At 40.3% G+C, this 26,927-nt stretch overlaps 1 protein-coding gene across 5 annotated transcripts in view; it reads right to left on the bottom strand.

Moving 5' to 3' along the window:
* Window positions 1–26,927, bottom strand: part of MYH10 (myosin heavy chain 10) — a 157,709-nt gene that overhangs the window by 91,009 nt on the left and 39,773 nt on the right. For 3 of the 5 annotated variants that reach the window (XM_037808394.1, XM_037808397.1, XM_037808396.1), the window contains 3 exons: window positions 17,551–17,653; window positions 16,935–16,964; window positions 5,570–5,662 (listed from right to left, as the gene is read on the bottom strand). In XM_037808394.1, the coding sequence (XP_037664322.1) occupies window positions 5,570–5,662; window positions 16,935–16,964; window positions 17,551–17,653 (226 nt within the window). The remainder of the gene's footprint in view (window positions 1–5,569; window positions 5,663–16,934; window positions 16,965–17,550; window positions 17,654–26,927) is intronic. The other 2 variants (XM_037808395.1, XM_037808398.1) reach the window with 1 other exon arrangement.

Below are 26,927 nucleotides of genomic sequence, written 5' to 3'. Positions count from 1 at the left end.
TCTAAAACTGAACACTATCCATTTTATATTTAGTGAATAATTATTTTCCCTTTGCTTCATGGGAGACTGTAAAACTGAAAAGTTAAGATTCAAATTAGACAAAAATGGAGGAAAGCCAAAGCTTTGGCCTTCTGAACAGATAACCTAAGAGGAAATGTCCCCAAGTAATTTAGACGTGCAGTCACTTGGAGAGATAAGGCAAGTCACCCACATGCAGTCCATCTCCTTTCCTCAGCAGTTCCCTAGCCAAATTTCTTTTTTGTAACTGGGGTCCACAGTTGTTAGTTTTAACATGGTTGCTTAGTTAGAAGCAGGGCCAGAGAAATAACTTTTGGCTAAAAGAAAAGGAAGGGCCAGGCAAGGAGCACTGACTGAGGGGGTCGTTAACAGGAAGGGTGCGGGCTGCCCCCCAGCCTCTGCGAGTGTATTCTATACACACCCAAAATATACCCATGTCTCCAAAAACAACATATCTAGTAACTAATAAATCTGGGTTCCAAAAGCCAAAGCTCTAGAATTTACTTCATTTTGAAAATACTTTACTGGAACAAAAGACTTTATAAAGTTGAGAATTATCAACTCTTTAAAACTAAGTGACATTCATTTTCACATAGATTATAAGATATGCCCAGGCAGTTTCACACATGATTAAAAGAAATTTCAGAACCAAAAAGGAATACTTAGCTGAATATCCCCAAATATTCTAGGATTTAAATATTTCCCTTAACTGTTGGCCATCCCTGGGGGATGCCAGCCAGGGGGTCTGTCACTTCACTGCTAGACGTCAACCACCCTGAAGGATAAGCATAGATGGCTTTTCTTTCCTTTGAGGTGGTGTGGGACAGAACGGGAATAAAATCTATCAATTTGAAAGCTTCCTCCTCACATATATAATAAATACTCTTTCGGAATTAATGTGTTTATTAAAATATAAATCAAGACTAAACTGGAAAACAGGTGAAGAATTTTACTTTTAAGGGGGCTGTCTACTTTTTAAACCATATGTGAAAAAATGTGTGCTGAAAATGCCCGTTTCCTATTTGAGTTCCCTACAGGTCAGATTATGGCAGTTGGTGTGTTCAAGCAGAATTTCACCAAAAAACAAAACTACAACCAGTACGTTACAGAGTAATTATAGAGTTACACATTTTGATACCATCCACTTGCTGTGTCCAAGACATGAACAAATGACCTTACATACTTATTTCTAGAGTTTTAAACAGCAAAGACAAGAATTCCCTCCCCTTCTAAGGTAAAATATAAACTAAGAATTTCACTTAAAAGGTACAATAGGACAACTTGGATATTTTGATAATGTAAAAAAGAAAACCATCTTATTTAGTTTTAAAAATTTTGTTCTTTCTAAACTGTCATTGGTTTTCAAGAAATTGTGAGGGTTGGTTATGATATATCTGTAGTGAGTAAACCTGTATCAATTACTAGTTAGCAACTTAACACTGGAACAATACAGCATTTTTCCTCTTCTAATTTGGTTCCTATATGGTTCTGTAATTTACTTCCACATAGACAGTGGCCTACACAAGTGTATAAGTTTAGTTTTAATCTCCACACTGCAGGCAGCTATTTGGCCTACATAGGGAAGCCCATTCTAGGAGTAATCGGCAAGCATTTAGTCCCAAAGCCAGGGCCTGAGGTGGCTACTTTAAGAGCTCCGCTATCTTAATCTCCTGACGACAAAGAAATTTTGGTAATTGGTGAAGTGAGTTTTCATTGGTGAAATAAGTGGCCAGGGTACCTAAGCAGATGGACAGAGACGGGATTGCATCCAATCTCCCATACTATTTTTAAGTGCTTGCTTGCTAATAAATATATATGAGGGTGCAGAATTCTGACGTACTTTCAGAGTAGTCGAGTTGTAGGGTGGACACCAAGAGCCTTTACCAAGCTCTAACTGTTGGGAGTTATTTACCAAAAGGAACATAACAATTGGAAATTGCCAAACTGGCTTTTAAAAAAAAAAAAAAAAAAAAAAAAAAAGGCATTTGCACAAATACAGAAAGTGATTCTTAGTAAAACTTTCTGAGAAAAGATGTATCTGCTGATACAAACAATTGTTTTGAAATTGAAGCCCATTTTTAGGGTTTCATTACAGGAGATTCATTTTACATAAATCTGCTCCATCTGGAATGCATTTTACTTCTCCATAAACAGAGAACTGGACTAACTGTGAATGATTATTTTCATAAGGGTAATGCTCTCCTAAAGAATCCCCTTTTAATACAAACCATATGCCAGTATCTTTGAAAGAAAAGATATCCTTCTGGAAATTAGTTATCTACATCAGATCAGAGAAATGGAACCCAATGGATTCTAAAGTTTATGGAGTTTGTACTTTCAGACATTTTCACCGTTAAGCCTGTTGCTTGCAAATAATGACTGCATGAAATTTCACCGTATACCCAACTCATTTTTTTAAGCACCACATTCCTCTTTTAGTATGATGTACAAAACCAATCCCAACCCAAGGCCTGGCCTACCCCTGGAGCCACTGCCTCCCATACCCGTGCTTCAACAACTGGGCATGCGTGCTTGCTCTTGGAGGGCCCTGACATGGGCTACCTTCCCCGAGCCCGAGGGAACAGCCCGGCGGGTTGCTGAAAACATGCATAAGTGAAAAACAAAATGAAGGGGCGCCCTACAAGGCCACGGCTGTTTGCTTGGCCCGATGATGTATTCCAAGGGCCCTGGAAGGGTGGCTGGCACTTGGTAGGCAACTGTGCTGAGTCCATCAATATGCCTATTTATTATGGGCTTGCATGAGCAAGGCATGAGGCTGGGAACAAGGCAGACCAGGTCCCTGTGGCCAGAGCTCACCTTCCAGCAGGAGAGAGCAATCGTACACAAGCAAAGTGATTAGCTACAGACTGGAAGGTGCAACAGGAAACAAACAGGACCCTAAAATGGAGAGTAGCAGGAGCCCTCCTCACCGAGTTTCAGACGAACAAGGGCAGGAGGCCAGGAGAGGGGGAAATGCAGACAGCTTCAAAGTTTACCCAGGAGGACTCACCCAACTTGGCCACGGGGCCATGGAGAAAAGGCTGAATCAAGGATGAGTCCCAAGCATTTTGTTTTTCTAGGTTTCTGTTGTTTTGTTTTAAGCTTAAGCAGCTAGGGGATTTGATGGTGCTATTTAGTGGGATAAGATGAAAAATTTTTGAAAGGAAAAATTTAAAATCCCATTGGAAATATGTTAAATCTACTAGACAACCAAATGGAGATATTAGTTAAGTAGTACAGTGGCTGGCAAACGTAGGTGCTTAATAAGTAATAAACTGAACTGCCCAATAAATCAAAATGATATAAAATATAATAAAAAATGAACCATACTGGTGACTTTCTAAGCCTTCCCACACTTTCGGGGCTGTGTGAGCAACAGCACAACAAGGGAGGGCACGGGACCTCCGAGGCAGGGGCACGAACCACCCTCTCTCCTGTATCACTGGCTCTAGGGGAAGCCAGCTGCCACGACCTGAGGACACGCACGCATCCCTGCGGAGAGGCCTGGGAGGTGAGGAACAAGGCCTCGTTCCAGCAGCCGCCTGAGTAAGCTGGAAGTGGGTCCCCCGGCCTCGGTCAAGCCTTCAGCAGCTGCAGTCCAGGCCGGTCACACCCCAACACCAACCTCAGGGAGACCCAGGGCATGCACCACCCAGCTCCGCTGGCATCCAGAAACCATGGGCTGATGGGTGTTTTAAGCCATTAGGTTTCAGGATTCTTTGTTACTCAGCACAGAGAATACAGAATTATACTTCCATCTGCCCCAAACACAAAAATAATGAGTGGAAACACATCCTGGCAGGCGGTGGACCCTTACCACTCAGGAACAGAATCGCCACATTCTTTAGCAACGACACAGGTTGCTGAGCAGCGACTCATCTTTTACAGGCGAAACCAAGATAAATGGGCCCATGAATGTGTCCCCTGAATTGAGAGTGTGTTTTTGGTGGGTAAAAAAATCAGAATAGATTTGATTAATGGGGTAAAAATGGAGCATTTTTCTCCAAGAAGTCCTGACAAACTTCACGGAGAGTCACATACCAAAGCTGGTCGCCCACTGCTCCGTCTTCCCGTGAACGGCCACTAAGCACGGGCTTTCCGTGGAAGAACTGAAGGTGTAACTGTGGCTCCGGCTCAGCACGGATGATCCGGGAGGGACAGAAACTCTAGGAGAGGCTCAGTTTCCAAAAGTCACACGTGTGTTTCCTACTCACACAGGCTCACCCGTGATCCTACTTTGTGCATAAAAAGCTAAAATAATTTCTAAGGGAATTTGGGTAAATGAATCTTCAAATTTTATCTTACTAGGATTTAACAGTACTCCAAGCAAATAGATCCCTTTCTTACATAACTTGAAAAGCCCGCTGCACTTAAATTGCCTCCTGAGGGTTTTCTGGAGACCTGAGGTTTACTGGGTCTTCTCAGCTCTTGGAAGAACGTACATCATCAGAAAACACGCACTGCATGACCTGACCATCCTACCTAAAAAAAGAGAAGTATGTTCCAATAATACTAGGTTCCCAAAAACTACCCATTGAGGAATCGTTGGAATTGAGTTCTCTTTTATTTTGGCTTTTTTGATTTTTACCAACAGTTCTAATATCAGAGGAGGGTAGAAAAGCATAGAGTTCCTTTAAAAAATTTAAGTAGAAATACATGAACACTGAAGGCTCTTCTCCACGGAATCTTGATGACTATAATCCAGGGCAAAAGATTTATTTTGCCCATTTTGTAGAACATGGAGTCAGAGACTATTCTCAATTAAAGTCTTGATTCTGAGCAGCTGGAGTTAGGAGGGGCTGAGTTGTTGAAGTAATAAAGTATTATTAACCAGGCTCTCACTTAGGATCATACCTCAGGCAAACTGTTACAGCTAGTCAAACAGGGAGAAAGTAGAGCTTCCAATGAACTAAAACAGTTGAATGGCTGAGAAGAATTTTCAAAGAGAAATAACAGTGGTGACAAATTATTCTTGAAATCCCTATCCCTGAGAAACAGCAAGGTGTGAAAAGGACAATTAACTGCAGCTAATACCAACTTCAGAAATACGAGGCCCTTCCTTCTGTATTTCTGACTCTTTTTTTTCTACCAATACCATGTTTCTCTCCCTCCCTCAATGCTTTTCTTCACCCAAGTATATTATCATTATGGTAAATATTTCTTGTGCATTTCTTATGCCCAGTGCTGGGCTAACTCCTTGTCTAATCTCCACATCAAACCCATGACATAGGAATCATCATTAACCCCAAGATGAAGAAACAAGCTCAGAGAGGTTATATAGTTACACAGTAACATATGGCATTATATATTTATGTATAATAAAATATGTTAAAATTACCTTTCTTTTTTTTTTCCTTTCTGAAATGTGCCTACAAGAAAATTTCAAATTACATATGACTTGCATTATATTTCTACTGGACATCACTGTTCAAAACTACATCTATTGGTCTCTCTTAAAATCCAGGAAGGAAAGGAATTTATTTGCTTAATCACAGTAGACACCTAACTAGAAATCTGAGGAACTAAAAGTTTTAGGTGCTTTCAAACTTACAAAACGAGACGAGTTATCGTTTTTCACAGTCTTCGCATTTCCAAATGATTCGAGAATTGGATTTGCTTGCAAAAGCTGCCGTTCAAGTTCCCCCTAAAAGACATTACACACACACATACACACACATAAATAAAAGCAAATGTATGTTAATATAATGCTTTAATATAATATAAAACTGCCTCAAACTCCTCAGTTTTTTACATTCTGTTTACTATCCAGCAGCCTATGTTGGCTTCTTATTTCTGGTTATAATGATGGGCTCTGCTAAAGGGAAAAAAATTAATAGATAAAGTAATCATAGGGAAAACAAAATGTCACATGGAACAGAGATGAATTTAAGGTCAGGGGCATGTGGATTAGGGAGAGAATTTTGAAAATGAAATCTTCAGTTATGAACATATTAACACTAACACTTCTGTTATTTTTACTTTGCCTTGTTTCAAAGATTTAAGGCAGCTAGTTCTAATAATCACCACTTGCAAGAGCACAGGAATTTCATTTTTCCATGTGTTTTTACATATCATCTCAATGACACAGACAAAGTAGAAGTCCTCATCGCCACTTTCAGAGGATAACAAAGGTGACAAGACTACTAACTTCTGGCTCAAATTTAAAAGGCTAAGTAAAAAAAGAGTATTTGATTAATGTATGCCTTGCCAGTATCTTTATTTATATGCAAGCCAGGCTATAAGAGATTTCACATACAAAAGGTGTAAGTACACTAACATTTAGCCCTGAACCAGGAGAGAAAGCTCGAGCAGAAGGCACGATGCCACTTCCGGCCAGGAACGGCACTAGACAGTGACGCGGGCTTTCTGGAATGTAATTTCAGAGTTAAGATTTTCTGACTTAAATAAATCTGCTTTTTCTAAACACATATCTTACTCCTATATTTTAAAATACCCACAGCATTCCAGACCTGGAATAAATAAAATAAACAAAAACACCAGCAAATGGGATTCTCTAAGCAGAAAAAGAACATAAGGAACCTCATATTAATTTCAGAATTAGTGGCCATTTGCCTATGTGCCACACTGGACCATCATTTAGTCCAACGGGAACAAACATTTGCTGGACATACAATTTTGGCTGCAGCTGAAAGGGTGGGGAAGCGTCCGTCAGGCACTACGCGCAGGGAGGTATCTGCTCCTTACACGTCTACCCTCAAGCTGTTTATCTAATATTATCCAGATTTTCACAGGTCTTAGCTACAATTATGTTCAATCAAAACCAGCCACGACCAAGTCCTATTAAGAACTCAGGGCTATGTGAATCTCCTCGCAGAGTACCCCCCCCCCCCACTTTCTTGGCATTGAGTAAGCTGCTCCCTGCACAGTGAAATCTTTCAGTCCGTTTACCTCGAAACATTGGATTTTTAGGTAAATCTTTCTAAAACATTTTGCGCTGCCCAGATTTCTTAAACATGGTAATCCAAACCTGAATGGCTCCGTGTCGTCATTAAGAATGTTCGCCCTCACTCTGAGCTACACACACTGCTCTACCAGGGCCAATGCCCAACACCTGCCCTCCTTCAAATGCATTGCTTGTCAGAGGAGCACACAGCTGCGTTAGGAACGTGGTTAATGAAGTTTACTAGAACTGGGCTTTAAACGGACAAGCTCACTGCTTTCCTAGACAGGAATGCAATGGCTCTGGCACACTGGCTCTGCAACAACTGTCTGGGCCTTTACATCACCCAGTCGGCGTGATCCAAATGTGGAGACCGCTGCAGGAGCACTAGCCTTCTGCTAAGCGGGGCGTTACCATTAGACTAAACATCCAGAATTAGACTGAGGTGCTGGAATACAGATTCCTTCCAATTACATACTATCCTGTCAAATCATACTCAGAATACTTCAAATAATAATCCACCTTTAAAATGTTCTTCTAATTTGCAGGTAAAGCAAGTAATGCAACCCCATTTTAAATATTCCCTAGCTATGACTCAAGGATTCTTTGGGTCAGGTTTTTTATTGAGTCTCTTCTTTCCTCCGAGGTGTGTGTGTCATCTACCGATTCTGTCTCCAGTTGGCTGTATCCCCTGCACTCGGGGAGTACCTCTTCAAAATGATGCTCTGTGAATGTCCTAAACCCTAATTATTTGGGGGTCTAGAAAACATTCTAGTAGGATTTGAAGAAGTGATGGTGGCAAGCAAAAGTGGGCAGTAAGGTTTGAGCTAAGTGCCTTCTTGCCATCCTAAATCCAAGCAGATTTGGGCCCTTCTGCTTTTGGCGTCTTAAATATTGTGACTATCATTTTGCTTGTTTTTCTTTTTTTTTTCCTTTTTTTTTTTTTTAACTTTCCCTTCTTTTTTAAATCAACTGTATGAAAAAAAAGTTAAAAAGAAAACAAACATACAATAAAAGAACATTTCAAAGAGATCATAACAAGGGAGTAAGAAAAAGACAACTAACCTAAGATAACTGCTTAACTTCCAACATGTTCCTACTTTACCCCAAGAAAGTTACCTAATATAGCAACATTTCTGTGAACTTGCTACTACTATATCCATCAGAAATTAACAGACCATAGTCATTCCTGGGCATCCCCAGAATGTTAAATAGCTTATCTGTTCTTCTTGGATTATTGTTCCCCCTTCCTTAATTGCTCTCTATTGCTAGTTCCCCTACATTCTACATTATAAACCATTTGTTTTACATTTTTCAAAGTTCACATTAGTGGTAGCATATAATATTTCTCTTTTTGTGCCTGGCTTATTTCGCTCAGCATTATGTCTTCAAGGTTCATCCATGTTGTCATATGTTTCACGAGATCGTTCCTTCTTACTGCCGCGTAGTATTCCATCGTGTGTATATACCACATTTTATTTATCCACTCATCTGTTGAAGGACATTTGGGTTGTTTCCATCTCTTGGCAATTGTGAATAATGCTGCTGTGAACATTGGCGTGCAGATATCTGTTCGTGTCACTGCTTTCCGATCTTCCAGGTATATACCAAGAAGTGCAATCGCTGGATCAAATGGTAACTCTATATCTAGTTTTCTAAGGAACTGCCAGACTGACTTCCAGAGTCGTTGAACCATTATACAGTCCCACCAACAATGAATAAGAGTTCCAATTTCTCCACATCCCCTCCAGCATTTGTAGTTTCCTGTTTGTTTAATGGCAGCCATTCTAACCGGTGTTAGATGGTATCTCATTGTGGTCTTAATTTGCATCTCTCTAATAGCTAGTGAAGCTGAACATTTTTTCATGTGTTTCTTGGCCATTTGTATTTCCTCTTCAAAGAACTGTCTTTTCATATCTTTTGCCCATTTTATAATTGGGCCGACTGTACTATTGTCATTGAGTTGTAGGATTTCTTTATATATGCAAGATATCAGTCTTCTGTCAGATACATGGTTTCCAAAAATTTTTTCCCATTGAGTTGGCTGCCTCTTTACCTTTTTGAGAAATTCCTTTGAGGTGCAGAAACTTCTAAGCTTGAGGAGTTCCCATTTATCTATTTTCTCTTTTGTTGCTTGTGCTTTGGGTGTAAAGTCTAGGAAGTGGCCGCCTAATACAAGGTCTTGAAGATGTTTTCCTACATTATCTTCTAGGAGTTTTATGGTACTTTCTTTTATATTGAGATCTTTGGTCCATTTTGAGTTAATTTTTGTGTAGGGGGTGAGGTATGGGTCCTCTTTCATTCTTTTGGACATGGATATCCAACTCTCCCAGCCCCATTTGTTGAAAAGACCATTATGACTCAGTTCAGTGACTTTGGGGGCCTTATCAAAGATCAGTCGGCCATAGATCTGAGGGTCTATCTCTGAATTCTCAATTCGATTCCATTGATCTATATGTCTATCTTTGTGCCAGTACCATGCTGTTTTGGCAACTGTGGCTTTATAATAAGCTTCAAAGTCAGGGAGTGTAAGTCCTCCCACTTCGTTTTTCTTTTTTAGAGTGTCTTTAGCAATTCGAGGCATCTTCCCTTTCCAAATAAATTTGATAACTAGCTTTTCCAAGTCTGCAAAGTAGGTTGTTGGAATTTTGATTGGGATTGCATTGAATCTGTAGATGAGTTTGGGTAGAATTGACATCTTAATGACATTTAGTCTTCCTATCCATGAACATGGAATATTTTTCCATCTTTTAAGGTCCCCTTCTATTTCTTTCAGCAGAGTTATGTAGTTTTCTTTGTATAGGTCTTTTACATCTTTGGTTAAGTTTATTCCTAGGTACTTGATTTTTTTAGTTGCTATTGAAAATGGTATCTTTTTCTTGAGTGTCTCTTCAGTTTGTTCATTTCTAGCATATAGAAACATTACTGACTTATGTGCATTAACCTTGTATCCCGCTACTTTGCTAAATTTGTTTATTAGCTCTAGTAGGTGTATCGTCGATTTCTCAGGGTTTTCTAGATATAAGATCATATCATCTGCAAACAATGACAGTTTTACTTCTTCTTTTCCAATTTGGATGCCTTTTATTTCTTTGTCTTGCCGGATTGCCCTGGCTAGCACTTCCAGCACAATGTTGAATAACAGTGGTGACAGCGGGCATCCTTGTCTTGTTCCTGATCTTAGAGGGAAGGCTTTCAGTCTCTCACCATTGAGTACTATGCTGGCTGTGGGTTTTTCATATATGCTCTTTATCATGTTGCGGAAGTTTCCTTCAATTCCTACCTTTTGAAGTGTTTTTATCAAAAAGGGATGTTGGATTTTGTCAAATGCTTTTTCAGCATCTATTGAGATGATCAATCGATTTTTCCCTTTTGACTTGTTAATGTGTTGTAATACACTGATTGATTTTCTTATGTTGAACCATCCTTGCATGCCTGGAATGAACCCCACTTGGTCATGGTGTATGATTTTTTTAATGTGTCTTTGGATTCGATTTGCAAGTATTTTGTTGAGGATTTTTGCATGTATATTCATTAGGGAGATTAGCCGGTAGTTTTCCTTTTTTGTAGCATCTTTGCCTGGTTTTGGTATTAGATTGATGTTAGCTTCATAAAATGTATTAGGTAGTGTTCCATTTTCTTCAATGTTTTGAAAGAGTTTGAGTAAGATTGGTGTCAGTTCTTTCTGGAAAGTTTGGTAGAATTCCCCTGTGAAGCCATCTGGCCCTGGGCATTTATTTGTGGGAAGATTTTTGATGACTGATTGGATCTCTTTGCTTGTGATGGGTTGGCTGAGGTCTTCTATTTCTTCTCTGGTCAGTCTAGGTTGTTCATATGTTTCCAGGAAATTGTCCATTTCCTCTACATTATCCAGTTTGTTGCCATACAGTTGTTCATAGTATCCTCTTATAATTTTTTTAATTTCTTCAGGATCTACAGTTATGTCACCTTTTTCATTCATTATTTTGTTTATATGGGTCTTCTCTCTTTTTGATTTTGTCCGTCTAGCTAGGGGCTTGTCAATCTTGTTGATCTTCTCAAAGAACCAATTTTTGGTGATATTTATCCTCTCTATTGTTTTTTTGTTCTCTATGTCATTTATTTCTGCTTTAATCCTTGTTATTTCTTTTCTTGTACTTGGTTTAGGATTGGTTTGCTGCTCATTTTCTAGCTTCTTCAGTTGATCCATTAGTTCTTTGATTTTGGCTCTTTCTTCCTTTTTAATATATGTGTTTAGTGCTATAAATTTCCCCCTTAGCACTGCTTTTGCTGCATCCCATAGGTTTTGGTATGTTGTGTTCTCATTTTCATTTGTCTCTATATATTTAGCAATTTCTCTTGCTATTTCTTCTTTAACCCACTGATTGTTTAGGAGTGTGTTGTTTAACCTCCAGGTATTTGTGAATTTTCTAAGTCTCTGATGGTTATTGACTTCTAATTGTATTCCATTGTGGTCAGAGAATGTGCTTTGAATAATTTCAATCTTTTTAAATTTATTGAGGCTTGTTTTATGTCCCAGCATATGATCTATTCTGGAGAAAGTTCCATGAGCACTAGAAAAGTATGTGTATCCTGGTGATTTGGGATGTAATGTCCTGTAGATGTCTGTTAAATCTAATTCATTTATCAGATTGTTTAGGTTTTCAATTTCCTTATTGGTCTTCTGTCTGGTTGATCTATCTATAGGGGAGAGTGATGTGTTGAAGTCTCCCACAATTATTGTGGAAACATCAATTGCTTCCTTTAGTTTTGCCAGTGTTTCTCTCATGTATTTTGTGGCACCTTGGTTGGGTGCATAGACATTTACAATTGTTATTTCTTCTTGCTGAATTGCCCCTTTTATTAGTATGTAGTGGGCTTCTTTGTCTCTCAAAACGTCCCTGCATTTGAAGTCTATTTTATCTGAGATTAATATTGCTACACCTGCTTTCTTTTGGCTGTAGCTTGCATGAAATATTTTTTTCCATCCTTTCACTTTCAGTTTCTTTGTGTCCCTGTGTCTAAGATGAGTCTCTTGTATGCAACATATTGATGGTTCACTTTTTTTTGATCCATTCTGCGAATCTATATCTTTTAATTGGGGAGTTTAATCCATTTACATTCAACGTTATAACCGTGAAGGCATTTCTTGAATCAGCCATCGTATCCTTTGGTTTATGTTGGTCATATTTTTCCCCTCTGTCTATTAATATCCTTTATTGTACCCATACCGAATTTCTTTAGTACTGAACCTTTCTCCAAGTCTCTCTGTCCTTTGTTTCTCTGTCTGTAGGGCTCCCTTTAGTATCTCCAGTAGGGCAGGTCTCTTGTTAGCAAATTCTCTCAGCATTTGTTTGTCTGTGAAAAATTTAAGCTCTCCCTCAAATTTGAAGGAGAGCTTTGCTGGATAAAGTATTCTTGGCTGGAAATTTTTCTCACTCAGAATTTTAAATATATCGTGCCACTGCCTTCTTGCCTCCATGGTGGCTGCTGAGTAGTCACTACTTAGTCTTATGCTGTTTCCTTTGTATGTGGTGAATTGCTTTTCTCTTGCTGCTTTCAGAACTTGCTCCTTCTCTTCTGTGTTTGACAGTGTGATCAGTATATGTCTCGGAGTGGGTTTATTTGGATTTATTCTATTTGGGGTTCGCTGAGCATTTATGATTTTTGTATTTATGTTGTTTAGAAGATTTGGGAAGTTTTCCCCAACAATTTCTTTGAATACTCTTCCTAGACCTTTACCCTTTTCTTCCCCTTCTGGGACACCAATGAGTCTTATATTTGGACGTTTCATATTATCTATCATATCCCTGAGGTCCATTTCGATTTTTTCAATTTTTTTCCCCATTCTTTCTTTTATGCTTTCATTTTCCATTCTGTCATCTTCGAGGTCACTGATTCGTTGTTCAACTTCCTCTAGTCTTGTACTATGAGTGTCCAGAATCTTTTTAATTTGGTCAACAGTTTCTTTAATTTCCATAAGATCATCCATTTTTTTATTTAGTCTTGCAATGTCTTCTTTATGCTCTTCTAGGGTCTTCTTGATTTCCTTTGTCTCCCGTACTATGGTCTCATTGTTCATCTTTAGTTCTTTGAGTAGCTGCTCTAGGTGCTGTGTCTCTTCTGGTCTTTTGATTTGGGTGCTTGGGCTTGGGTTATCCATATCGTCTGGTTTTTTCATATGCTTTATAATTTTCTGTTGTTTTTGGCCTCGTGGCATTTGCTGAACTTGATAGGGTTCTTTTAGGATTTGTAGACCAATTGAAGTCCTTATCTCTAATTTATCAGATCTACAGCTTTGTGGAGTACACTTTCTCTAACTAACCAGCAGGTGGCGTCCACGAGCCACCTGTTCTCCACAAGCCAGTTCTCCGCTGCTTAGCCTTTTTGGTGAGTGGGGGAGTGAGTCTTGTGGGGTCCAATTGGTGTACAAAGCTTGCGTGTGTAGTTGGTGTTGCCTGCCCTGCATATGGGGCGTGTTTCTGGGCAGTCAGGGAGGGGGGGTGGCTCTAACAATCAAATCTCCCTGGTGATCCTGGAGTTTTAAAGCTGCTGCAATAGTCTAATCCTTCAGTTCAGTCCTGCCACAGTTTGTGTCTGCCACTGACCCACAAGTCCTTGGTACTGGCGTATGGCTCCTGAGACTTGCAAGTGGGCCCCTCTTCCAGGCCGTGCACCCCGGGTCCTCTGTTGAGGGATGACTGTGCTATGTCACAGGTGAGTGCCGTCCCCCCAGGGCAGTTCTGGGCTGCTGGGCTGTGTAGGGAGGCTCCCAGTCTGCTCAAATGATGGCTGAATGGGGCTTTGTTAATTCACACTGCTCCCCCTTCCCAACTCTGGGACAATCAGCTGAGGTTGCAGGGAAGGCTAATGTCCACGCCCAGTTTTGTGGTGTGTGCCTGTTATTTGAAGCACTTCCGTCACAGTGGGTTGTCTGGGGCAGCTCTGGGCTATGGGGCTGGCGATGGGCAGGAGTGTTTCCTGTCCACCAGGATGATGGCTGTGTGCGGACACCCCCCTTTTCATAGGAAGTTGTGGTGTTTAGTGAATTTTCTCAGCCACTGGATTATTGTGTTTTGTCTCAGAGCTCTCCTAGTTCTGCTCTTGACTTGACCTGCCCAAATTGCAAGTCTTTGAAGCTTTCTGTATTGGGCTTCTTAGAGCAATTGTTTTAGAAAAAGAAAAAAGGATTAAAAAAAAACAAAAAACAAAAAACAAAAAACGGCCCTCCTCAGAGATCTAATGGGTTATTGAAATGCTAAGAGACAAAGCAACCAGGGCCATTAAGGAAAGGTCCACAGGGCAGAGAGATCAGCTTTTCTTCGGGATTTGCATATGCACCTCAGGGCCTGAGCTCTGCCCTTCCCCTTTCTATGTTCACCAGAACTCCAAAAATCCTCCGCTTTTATTTTGGAGTTTTTCGTGTTGTTTTTTTTCTATGCCTGTCTCCTCTCTGCTGGGCTGTGTGACTATCATTTTGAAAACTGATTTTCCTTATAAAATTTTAAATATAAAATAAAGGTGGACTGCTTCACATGCACTAGGACAGTTACAATAAAAAAGACGGATAATAACAAGTGTTGGAGAGGATGCGGAGAAATGGGAAGCACTGTACGCTTCTGGTGGGAATGCAAAATGGTGCTGCTACTCTGGAGAACAGTTTGGCGGCTGCTCAAATGTTAAACGTTTGAGTCACCATATAATCTAGGTGTAACCAAGAGAACTGAAAATACATGTCCACCCGAAAACTTGCAACGGTATATTCATAGCAGCACTATTCAAAATAGCGAAAAAGGGGAAACAACCCAAACACCCATCACCAGATGAATGGATAAACAAAATGTGATATACTCATACTATACAATATTATTTAGCCATAAAAAGGAACGAAGTACTGATACATGCTACAACATGGTTGAATGTTGAACACATTAAGCAAGTGAAAGAAGTTAGTCACAAAAGACTACATACTGTCTGGTTCCATTAATACAAAATGTCCAGAATAGGCAAATTCATAGAAACAGAAAGTGGACTAGTGGTTGCCTAGGGCTGGGAGGGGAGGGGGGAGTGACTGCTGATGGATTCAGGGTTTCTTTCTGGGGTAATGAAAATGTTGTAAAATTGATGGTGGTGATGGTTGCAAAACTCTATGAATATACTAAAAACCATTGAATTTGCATGAATTTACATACATTAAATGTGTTAACTGCATGGTAATGTGAATTAACTTAATAAAGCTGTTAAAAATAACTGGCGAAATCAGGAGCCTAGAAATGCCTTTTTACAATCCATATCACTCTCCAGTGATAAAATTAGAAACTTATACAAAATGGGTCTCCGAGATGGTTTTGCCTGTAGACTTCAATGTAAATTCAGAAACCAGTGACATCAAACCAAAAGAAGCAGTGACCATAAAACTTCCACCACACAGACTTTCAACACTGTAACTATCAGAGTAAGGCAGTTGGCCTCTCCTCAAAATGGGATGAGGCTGTCAGAATCAGGGCACCGGGGAGGGGGAAAAAACCGGGGGGTGGGGGGCTTCTCGATCTGACCCTTCCTAGGACAGGACCATTCCCCAGCCCACTGGTGAGATACTCCTCAGGTATGCTGGGGAAGAAAAAATAAGAAGCAGTGCTCTTTCAGGTGTTTCTTAAAACATAACCACACTTGTACTTGACCTGAATACTGCTGAAACACAATTGGGAAAAGCAGCACTGAAGACACCAGGCGCAGAGAACGCATGCAGCAAGACACGCAAGTCAACAACGAGAGCGAAGCATGGCCTGGAGAAGCTGTTGCCTTTTTTGAGATAACTCGCTTCCCAGGGATTGATTTGACCCAAAGTCAAGTCTGGGGGCAGCATGCTACGCGCACACAACAGGGGTCCACTCTGTAGTTTAAAATGACATTGAAACAAAATGTTAACGGTGATGATTTATGTATTCCACTGGGGATTTGGGAACCTAAATCTGAACATTTAGCATGTACTTCTAAGCCACAAAGAAAAGCTGGTGTCTAATCCAGAGATTCTTTAACTGGCAAAAAAGCCTTTAAATATCCTATTTCGTTAGGATAGTCCACTATTTCAGCAACCGTCCCATTTTGCATCACTGGTCTGGTCTGCAGCTAAACAAGCAAAAGAACACCCAGGCCTTCACAGGTACGGTACGGTGTTGGTGTTCTGGGAATTTGTATCTTAAGGAAGGTATCTGAAAATCTCCATGTCTGTGACAATTCCTTTGGATATTTATGATTGCTTCTTTAGACTCACAGATTCTCTCCATAACTCAGTGTTATTGCTTCTTGCTTTACGTTAGCTTTACGTCATTGTGCTTGCGGAAGACAGACAAACCAAAACCGTTTCAATGTCAGGGCAAGGATTCAGCCCAAGGAGAGACACCTCATTCCATCCAAGGCAACTGGTGCTTCTGCCCCCCTGCCTCTGCCCCACAGGATGGAGGGCCTGCTAAGCTCAGGGCTGGCTCAGGGCTGGCTCACTGCACGAATGCCCAGGGTAAAGAAAATTCTAATATTATGTATTGAATACAATGAGGACTTTGGGTTAAAACACATACAGGCAAAAGCTACACAATGCCACAAAATTTTAACAGACTAGCAATTTGTTAACCCAAAATGTACAACCTTTTAAGCTGCAGCTCCAAACTCAAAATTTAATGCTTGGCACACAAAGCTAGGTTTCCAAGTATTTAAGAAGTATTGAAATAATCCCACACAGTATTTGATATATGAAACCATAAGTGTATAGGTTTCATAAACATGCAATAATCATGATAAATGGGCAAAATAAATATTAAAACAATTAATTTTATGTAGAAAACAAATGTAAAGCAAAATGGCACACTTTTTGTCATGAAAGAATAAGGCTCTAAGCAATACATTTTTAAAGCTGTTTTTTTTTTTTCCATAATTTTTCACACAGAACTCACGGTATTTCTTTCAAATAGAGACCCACGCTAAAGACAGAAATCAGTGCAAACACTCAAGGCTAAGAAGCATAAAGAAAAGCACTTGCCTGATGCTTCACCGGTTTAGGCGATTCCTGCTGTTTGTTACAAACAGATAAATGCAAAGGTTAGCAAGTCTGGGGCTTTCCCCAGCAGTACAATAAGCCACATCAAGTGAAAACACTGCTTAGAATGGGGGAAGCGGGTTCGGCCGGCATTCTCTCAGGCTGAACTACCCACTGCTTCTGCTGAGCCACAAACTAGAGCTGACTCCCATTTATGTTCTTCCCCTTTTCCATCATCACTTCTTCCCCTATTCCTAACCCTACACTTGAGTTGCAGCAACAGACAGCTCTGACAGTTCAGGAAGGGCTGCTAAAAAAGCTTGAGGACCTTCTGAGGGGAAATAAGACAAGTCTTCATAAACACTGCTCAGGAACTGTTTAACAGTTCTCACCACGTCTTTGGAAGAAACTGGGCTTCAGGTCACAAATGTAATTGAAGTTTGCCCTGTAAGCAGTAACTATTTGGTAGTAATTTCTTTCTATCCCTGCTTCCCCTGGAGTGGACAGAGCTGCTGGGTGGGGAGTGAAGATGAGGGAGTGTGTTTAATTGAGCAGTTCCTTATTCTTGTTTCTGAAATTATGTTTTTAAAATTTTAAAAACAACAGAACTTAAACTTACAGGAATATTATGGTCCCTTCTTCCTTTGTGTGACGAGGCGACGTGAGCAAGGTACTGGATCACTTTCTTCGTATTTTCTGTCTTCCCAGCACCTGATTCACCCCTGAAAGAAATATCAACATTGTCTGCATTAAAAAAAGCATAGCATGTACATCCCCAAAATAATCAATAAACTTAAACCGAATATGGAAGAAGGAACACAAAAAATGAGTTGGTAGAAGATAAAAAGAGAATGGGAAAGTAGAGGGAAAAACCAATCTGCGGCAATGAGGAAAAAAAGTTTTTTTTTTTTAAAGGGACTATGTAAGCCCACATATTTCTTGGTAACTGCCATCAAGAGGACTCAGGAAAATGTTCACAAGGCTCTGCCAGAGAAGTGAAATTTATTAGGATGTTCAAAAACAACCAAATTAAGGTAATTTAATCTGAAGAAACTGAGCTCTGGGAGGCCCACTGGCTACTGATACTCATCTTGAAAGCCTTCTCAGATCAAACCTCATGGTTCTGTCCTGTGTGCAAGGCTGCACCTTCTGTGCTCCTCACTGGAGGTCCCTGTGCTGACTGCACCTGGCACACGTGGGCCTGGCACACGTGCAAGGCTACAGTCCCGAGCGCACGTGTGTTTGTGTTTGGATGTTTGTGGTTGCTTTTTTAATTTACATAATACTGCAGAGTGTCTGACACAGAGCCCGCACAAAAATTCGTTGAGTAAATGAATGAACACTATGACTTTTGTTATGAATTGGGACAAATATCATCATTTCATATGATTCATATTTACAAACAAGGCTAGCATGTTTCAGAGGTGGTTTTTTAAAATTTCTGCTCAGTACTCAGCCTGCAATTTGGGTGGGTGACTAAGTACACAGTGGTACCTAAGTTATGACTGTTCAAATTCTTAAGATTCCTTAAGAGAGGACCGACGCAAACCTACGTTTAAAACCAATAAAATAATCAATTTGTATTAAAATTTAATTTGTAAAATATAATTAGACGGATTCTTCTTACAAAACACAGAAACTCAAAAACGTTATCACATATATTACCAACTAATCATCAGTTGCTTAATCTAAGTGTGCTTTATCTAAGGCTTGGAATTTTTTCTAACAAATCCTGACCATTTCTTGAGCATTGTACTTTGGAGTTGTACTGTCTGAATTGCCCACAACTCAAAATTCTTCAGTAGTTTACTGTCTGCATTACCTTCCTAGCTCTTTGCACCCAGACACCTACAGCTCCACTGCAGAGGAGGGGCTGGGCAAAGGAAACCTACAGACCACTTGTATGGACTTGAGAAAGGAAATTACCTTCTCTGGGCCTCGCTATCCCATCGTGAAACGTAGAAATTGGATTAGATGCCTCCTAGTTCCAAGAGTTGATAATTCTATATATAACTCACTTATTGTTTTATAAAAAATATCCTCTATATTAAACTTATTAACCACCATCTATCATTATATTTAAAATATTCCATTTAGTTGCTTTGCCATCTAAAATTTTTATTTTAAGGTTTCTGCTTACTTTTCATGCTTAAAAAGGTCTTTCCGGGACCAAGCCCAGAGGAATCTTTATTTTCATTTTTATGTATTATTAAATCCATCTATATTTTCTCCTAGAACTCTTATGGTTTTTCTTTTTTACAATTAAATATTTAATTGGTCTGAAGAAAACCATTTATGGTTTGAGGTAAGGACTTAATTCATTTTTTTCTCAGAATTACTAAGCCCATGTCTCAATTATCAATGGGCAAAGATATTCATTCTCTTTCTTATACTTACTTCTTACACCCATGGATGGCTCGATTTCTAGTCAGTCAAGTCTAACCCCATGCCAGGCCCATATGCAATAGCTTTACAACACGACTAAGCAAAGCACTCTTCATTGCTCTTCTTGCAAAAAAAATTCACCAGGTCTCCGAGGTTTATTTTTTCAGATAAATTCAAATAATTGTGTTGTGCCACCCCTCCCCACTCCCACAAGCAAAAATACAACAGGTAGATTTTTGAGTTGAATGGCATCAACGTCCAGGCTATTTTTTTAAGGAGAAATGGTGTCTTTATCCCTCTGTCTTTCTGATACATCTTTTTTTTTTTTTTTTTAAGTTCATCACAAGAAAGGACCATGTTTGTCATATTCATCTTTTAAATCATAATCCCTAACATAGTAAGTGAGCAATAAATACTTGCTGAATAAATGAAAGGACAGAGGTCCTATGGGTTTCTTGTCCCTTTTTGTATTTTCGTTCCCGTTAGGAATGTGAGGTCTTTCACACCTGTTGTGTTTTCGTACTGGCTGTCACTGGCGCAGATAAGGTAAGGACTTCCCGTTCATTCACTCACTCACTCTTCATTTATGCATTCCACAAATATTTATAAAACAACTTCTATGTGTCAGGCATTCTTGTGAGGGCTAGGAAAATAGCTGTGCCCAAAGTCCATGTCCGAGGAACTCAAATTTAGGAGGGAAGCATACAGTAAACAAGAAAAACAAATAAGATGGTCACAGGGGGTGGAGAAGGTTGTGCAGGAAACGAGAAGGACGCTGGAAGAGAAAGGCCAGGCAGGGAAGGGCCAGAGGAAGGCGTCCAGGCAGAGGAGAAGACAAGGACAAAGGCCCCGGAGCCGGAAAGGAACCCAAAGGCCGGTGTGGTGGAACTGGAAATAAACGACGAGCGAGGGAGAGTGGGGCAAGAGGCGTGGAGGACGCAGCAGACACGGGCTGCATGTGATGCAGCCTGGAGGTCGTGGAAAAGCATTTATTTCATTCAAGTGTAATGTCTTAATGCCTATCAAAGGAGTATTCTGTTTTGCTCTAAGCTTTGCTTGAAATATTTAGTGTTTCAGTGTTTTAACCATAATATTGCCTGTTGGTTTCAAAAAAGATACGTTTTTATCATGTTAAGGAATGAGTCTCTCACTTAGACTGACAACTTGTTACTTTCCAGCTTAGCCTGCTCTGTGGTTTCCTGAGAACCCCTCTCCTTGGACATGCTTCCCACATTTTTTCCCCTGCCTGTCACACTTACAGCAGCTGCACTTCAACAACTTTTTATCAACTCTGCTACGTCCTACATATTTCAGGTCCAAGGTGGATGTATTCCAGAGCCTTACTGCTGAGCTCCCACAAGGGGAGATGCAGGAATATCTCCTAACACAGAGGGTGGTTGCAAGGAAAAAACATAATCCCCCTAAAGCATATTATAAGCACTCACTGAACTTTATCCATTCTTGCCCACGTGACCATTCATCCTCCTGACAAGAGGCAATTCGAGTTACTCAACTTTGAATTACTGCATGAATCTGTGGTGTTAGCATAGTGGTTAAGAGCCAAAATGACCTACCTCGATTCAAATCGGGTCCACCGCTGCCCAGCTATGGGGCTCTGGGCAAGTTACTCAGCTCTGTGGGCCCCAGTTTGCACAGCTCTAAGAAGAGATAAGGTTACTTCTTAGACCGAGATAATGCACGTAAAGTGCCAAGCACTGTGCCTGGCAGCAGTGCTAGGACTAGCTACAACAACAACTAGGGATGGTGATATTGGTGCTTGCAAAGGTAAAAAACATCCATGATTCAAATTTGAAAGAGATGGCAGAATCAAGTCATACGACTCTTGAGAAAACAGGAAATGGCATGCCTGTCCCAGATGGGGGCAGAGTTAGAAATAAGTAGCCAGAACATAAGGGGCAAGAGAACCAAAAAGAAAGCTCAGCAGACTTCGCTGGAAGAAAATTAAATCAGGAGAATCCTCGGAGAGACGAACAGGCCAAGCCCTAAAATTGTCAGGAGGACATAGGGAATCTGACCTCATTTCCACCAAAAAAAAAAAAAAAAGTTTCTAACCAAAAAGGAATTTTACGCTTGAAGTGGCTGACTGCTTCATCGCTGGCCTATGACCGACCCTAGTAAAGGGTAAAGGTCACATCATTGTGCTGTTTCGGAGAAGTAACCCTTGGTCTGACAGTGGTAGAAGAACAAAGTTATCATAAGGACAAAACCAAATAGTCTTTGGGTGGGGGTACCCTGTGTCTGCTAATACAAAAGATGGAACATCTTTAACCTGGGGGTATTCGCATTTTCCAAAGGTCTACAGATTTCATTGGATTCTCACAGGGATTTAAGATCAAAAACAAACAAAACAAGCTGTAAGAAGCAGTGAGGCAGATGACCCTCATGGAAATATCCAACCAATTCTGGGATCTTCCTCTGAATCTCTCTTGGATTATGGAAACTGCCCAATGAAAAATCCCCTTCCAGATCTTTATTGGTTTTGTCTTATTCTCTCTGGATATTTCTAACACAGAGTACAGTACAGCTTCAAAAACACTCTTTCCCTGAAGTTCTTGCTTTGGATATCTTCAATATGAAAAAGAGTACATATTTAATATCTAATATCACCATATACATAACACATACATCTGTAACATTAGTAGATGATTCCCTACAGTTTCAAAACCCTATCGCTTTAGAAAGCAGCTCCCTTGAAAGGGCACGGACTCTGAGGTAAGACAGGCTCAGCTCCAAGTCTCCTTCCATCACAAGTCTCATTCCTCACTTGCATCACACCTTGGATAATGTGATATGCATGTGGGGTAACAGGGGTGTTGCAAAAATTAGTGGAGACAACATTTGCAAAGCCATTAGTTCCCTCTCCTAAGTCTATCTGCCTAGAACATCTTATGCTTGTATTTTCAAGTTAATCTGCACACTTCTTTTTCCTCCGGATCAGATCTGTCATTGTAAATGAGACACAGCGATACCAATCTAAAAAATGCTCACAGTTTTAAGACTTGAGGACACTGAAAACAAACCAAAGAGTCATTAGAAAAGCAAACTGAGGTCTAGCGAGCTGACTGGCCGCCCAGGGTAAAGGAGCTGGTTCACAGCAAGGCTGGCACGAGAGGACAGAGCTCTGACACCACCACGTGTCTTTCAACTCCACTACAGTTGACTCAACTCTGTCAACAATTCTACTGATTTCAAACTTCTAAGGTATGTTACTCATGGCAGGGATCAACTTTTAAATCCAGGCTGGCTTGGCCATCACCACTTAATGCAGACATGTACATAACAGATAAAATCTCTTTACGAAGAAATCTATTGTCACATCTTGACGGGAGGACTGATGTGAAGCAACCGCTGTTTCACAATCGCTGTGGTGTGTGCAAATACACTTAAACGGAGAAAATTCTGGGCTAACCAGCTTGCCTAAAGCAGTGAGGGAGCATAAAAAGTAAACAGATTGTTCTTAGAAAAAGGGGGCTTAGAGAACAGAGATAGTTCCTCACCCAGGGGGGCTTGTGAATTTTAATTCCAGAGGAAAGTCAGCATAAAGATTACACTCTTAGGAGATTTCAGTCCTACCTACATGGGGTGCAAGTGAGAACAACTCTGCCCTCACATCATAAAGGCAATCCTGGGTGCCTTAACCAAAGAACCGCACTGGACCCCAGAATCAAAAATGACTAAGCGAGGGGCCCCTGATCCCTAAGTGGGAGCTCACAGGGCACTGGCCTGAGTCTGCAGAAATAAAGATGAGGCCAAGGTGTGAATTAGAAGGTCACCCTTTTAGGGGAAAAAGAAATCAGAGAGTTAGTGACTAAAAAAGTAAACCTGAAAGCTAAGCTATGTAACTGAAGTATTGATTAAAAAAAAACACCACATTTTCCTTCAAACTGTTATTTTCTCTTTGGAATACTAAATAAACACTGGTACTTAATATAAAAGAGCACACAAAATTGATTAAAGAGTTAGTCTCAGAGAAAACTTAATTAGTTCAATTCTGTATTAAGTGCTATAAAACCCTGGTTACACACTCCTGGAGTACCTTATTTGGAACTGCAAAATATATCATATTTGCATAAATCTAGGATACAGTGTTTCACATTTTAGTATTTCTGAAATCACAATGTAGCTTATAATGGATATGAACATTTAGTATAATTGCTCCCTGCCTCCCATGAAAAGCTGTTATTAAATATCATTATCAACATCTAAGAATTAAGAAAATATGGCTCAGAAGAAAGGAGTGGGGGTGGAGGCGGAGATTTACTGGGAGGAGACAGGCAAGAACTTTGTGGTAATGGTCCGTATCTTTATAGAGGTTTGGGTCACTCAGCATATATATACTTAAGATTTGTGATCTCGTTATATGTAAATTTAACCTCAAAAGAAAAACTATAAACAAACACTGGACTTTGGTTCATGATACACATGCTGAAGTATTTGGGGGTTACAAAACAAGCTGATACTGATGGCTCAACTCAAAATGCACCAAACAATAAGATGGATTTGATGGATGGACAGAGGAATGAATAGATCAATAGATATGAGAAAATGAGTATAGTAAAATATTTATGGTAGAATCTAGGTGGTGGACAGGACTTCACATTCTTTCAACCCTGCTTTATATTCGAAAATATCACAATAAAATGTTGGAGAAAAAGAACAATTCAAAACAAGCAAGAAAGAAACAATACAAAACAGATATGGTACTTGATAGCTGCTACTCAGAGGGCAGGCTCTGTGCCCAAGAAGAGAAAAACCAGCCCCCAGAAGACTCACCTCCTAAATCAAAGCCTAGTAACAGACGACAGGATGTCGGTCTAACGCTCTGACCATCTAATGGCGAGTGCCAGGGTCTGTAATGGTCACTTTTGGTGACTGGCCTTTTGTTCTGCCAAACAGCCATCATTCCATCCCCAAGACTTTCCCGCTTCCAGACATTCCAAAAAGTCCTTATCAAAAATGGCCATCCACTGGGTTTAAAAACTACAACTTATATGTGAGACCAAGGGAGAAGATGTTTATCTGGTGCAAGGATCTATATTTCCCGTAGCACACTAGATAATTTAACTTGTACAATCAGTTTGTTTGAACACCATAGATGCAAGAGAGTGGTGAATGGGAAGTGGGATCTGGTGAGTTTGCACAGCCTGGGGTGAAATCCCAACACATCCCAAAAGTGATACTGCAGAAAGTATAAGTGGATTTGCGGGCCTCCCCTCCAAGGAGCTGGGGAGAAATGCAGAAGTGTTGGACTTCCCACATGGGTTATTGCTGATTTTCCCACAAACATTGAGGACTGCCAATTTAGTGGGCCGAGCCCTCGATCTGGGGGCTTTCCTTTGTGAGGCTAGTTGCTGCAAGGGAGACGCTAAGCCTACTTATAATTGTGCCTAGGAGTTTCCCCCAGAGAGCCTCTTTGGTTTCTCAGATGTGGCTCCCCTCTCTCTCTAAGACCACTCGGCAGGTGAACTCACTGCCCTCCCCACTACGTGGGGCATGACACTTAAGGGTGTGAATGCCCCTGGCAACGTGGGAAATGACTCCTGGAGATGAGCCTGGACCCAGCACTGTGGGATTGAGAGGATCTTCTTGACAGAAAGAGGGAAGAGAGATGAAACAATAAGATTCCAGTGGCTGAGAGATTTCAAATGGAGTCAAGAGGTCACTCTGGAGGGTATTCTTATATGCTATTATACGTATCACCTTTTAGTTTTTAGTGTGTTGGAATGGCTAGAGGGAAATACCTGAAGCTGTCAAACTGCAACCCAGTGACCTTGATGCTTAAAGACGATTGCATAACTACGTAGCTTGCACAGTGTAACTGTGTAATTGTGAAATACCTGAATCTGTCAAACTGCAACCCAGTGACCTTGATGCTTAAAGACGATTGTATAACTATGTAGCTTGCACTCCCTTTACCCAGTGATGGATAGATGAGTGGAAAAATGGGGACAAAAATTGGATAAGAATAGAGTGGGATGGAGGGGATGGAAAGATTTAGGTATTCTTTTTTGCTTTTATTTTTATTTTGGAGTAAGGAAAAGGTTCAAAAATTGATTCTGGTGATGAAAGCACAACTGTATGATGGTGCTGTGAATAACTGATTGTATGCTCTGGATGACTGTAGGGTGTGTGAATATTTCTCAATCAAACTGTATTTAAAAAAAAGTAAATAAACAATGGGGAGAGGAAGGGAATGGGGTGTTTAGGTTGTCCTTTTTTAAATTTTTATTTTATTTTTTGCAGTAATGAAAATGTTCAAAGTTTGTGGTGATGAAAGCACAACTATATGACAGTACTGTGAACAACTGTACACTTCGAATGACTGTATGTTATGTGATATATCTCAATAAAATTACATTTAAAAAATGGTCATCCAACCACACCAAACAAGCAAAATGAGGCGGGGGCTGAGGGAAATGAAGAGAAGGGGCCTGGCAGCTGTCTGCCTGCTCACTGGGTTCAGGGTCCCTGCCTGTACTTGTCCCGACAGTGCAGACAGACCACAGGCCCCAGCTCCGGAGCAAAAGAACGCAGCTCACAGTAGTGTGTCACTTATGGAGAGTTTCAATGACTAAATTCCTGTTGTGACTTTATTCTATTAAACTGATAACTCAAAATTTTAGACATCTGCAGGTCAGGTTCTAATTAGCTTATTTTTTGAAGACGACAAGCCAATGTCATAAAAAAATTAAAAAGTGAGAAGACTATTCTAGAATATAGAATTGAGTTGAAGAGAGTAAAGCTTTACAGGATTGTGGATTTAAAAAAATTATTTCAGAAATTTTAATACAGATTCTTTTTTAACTATTATTCACTGTCTTTTTTTAGATGACATTATTCAATCAATGTTAATCTTCATACACGTGGTAATGGTTCTGTGGTTCCATGGGAAACCCCTTGTTCTCAGGAGACACCTGCTGAAGAATTGAGGAGCTGAGTGTCATTATGTCTGCAACTTACTTGCAAACGGCACAGAAAAGCAAGCGTTGAGAGCTAAAGAGAGAACTGATAAATCTAGGTGATGGGTATATGGACATTACCATTCTTCCCACTCTTCAGTACGTTCAGAATTTTTTAAAATAAAAACTTGGGAAAACAAATCCGCAAAGGTTAAAAAAAAAAAAAAAGGAAAAAGTGGTAGGTGAAGAAGATGTGGCAAAATTTCTAAAATCGTTGAATCTGGATGATGGGTATATGGGGGTCATGCATTATTGTGCCAGTTTGAATATATTATGCCCCCCAAAATGCCATTATCTTTGATGCAATCTTGTGTGGGCAGATGGATTAGTGTTCATTAGATTGTAATTCTTTGAGTGTTTCCATGGAGATGTGACCCACCCAACTGTAGGTGATAACTCTGATTAGATAATTTCCATGGAGGTGTGGCCCTGCCCATTCAGCATGGATGTTGATTAGTTTATTGGAGCACCATATAAGCTCAGACAGAAGGAGCAAGCTTGCTACAGCCAAGAGGGACACTTTGAAGAACGCACAGGAGCTGCGAGTGGAGCTGTGAGAGGAGCTACAGCTTACAGAGACATTTTGGAGACGGTCGCTGAAAGCAGACTTTTGCTCCAGAGAAGCTAAGAG

The sequence above is a fragment of the Choloepus didactylus genome, chromosome 18 (genome assembly GCF_015220235.1).
Source record: "Choloepus didactylus isolate mChoDid1 chromosome 18, mChoDid1.pri, whole genome shotgun sequence".
Lineage (NCBI taxonomy): Eukaryota > Metazoa > Chordata > Mammalia > Pilosa > Megalonychidae > Choloepus > Choloepus didactylus.
Note: the sequence above shows the minus strand (reverse complement) of the source record. Positions and strands in the feature narration are given on the sequence as shown.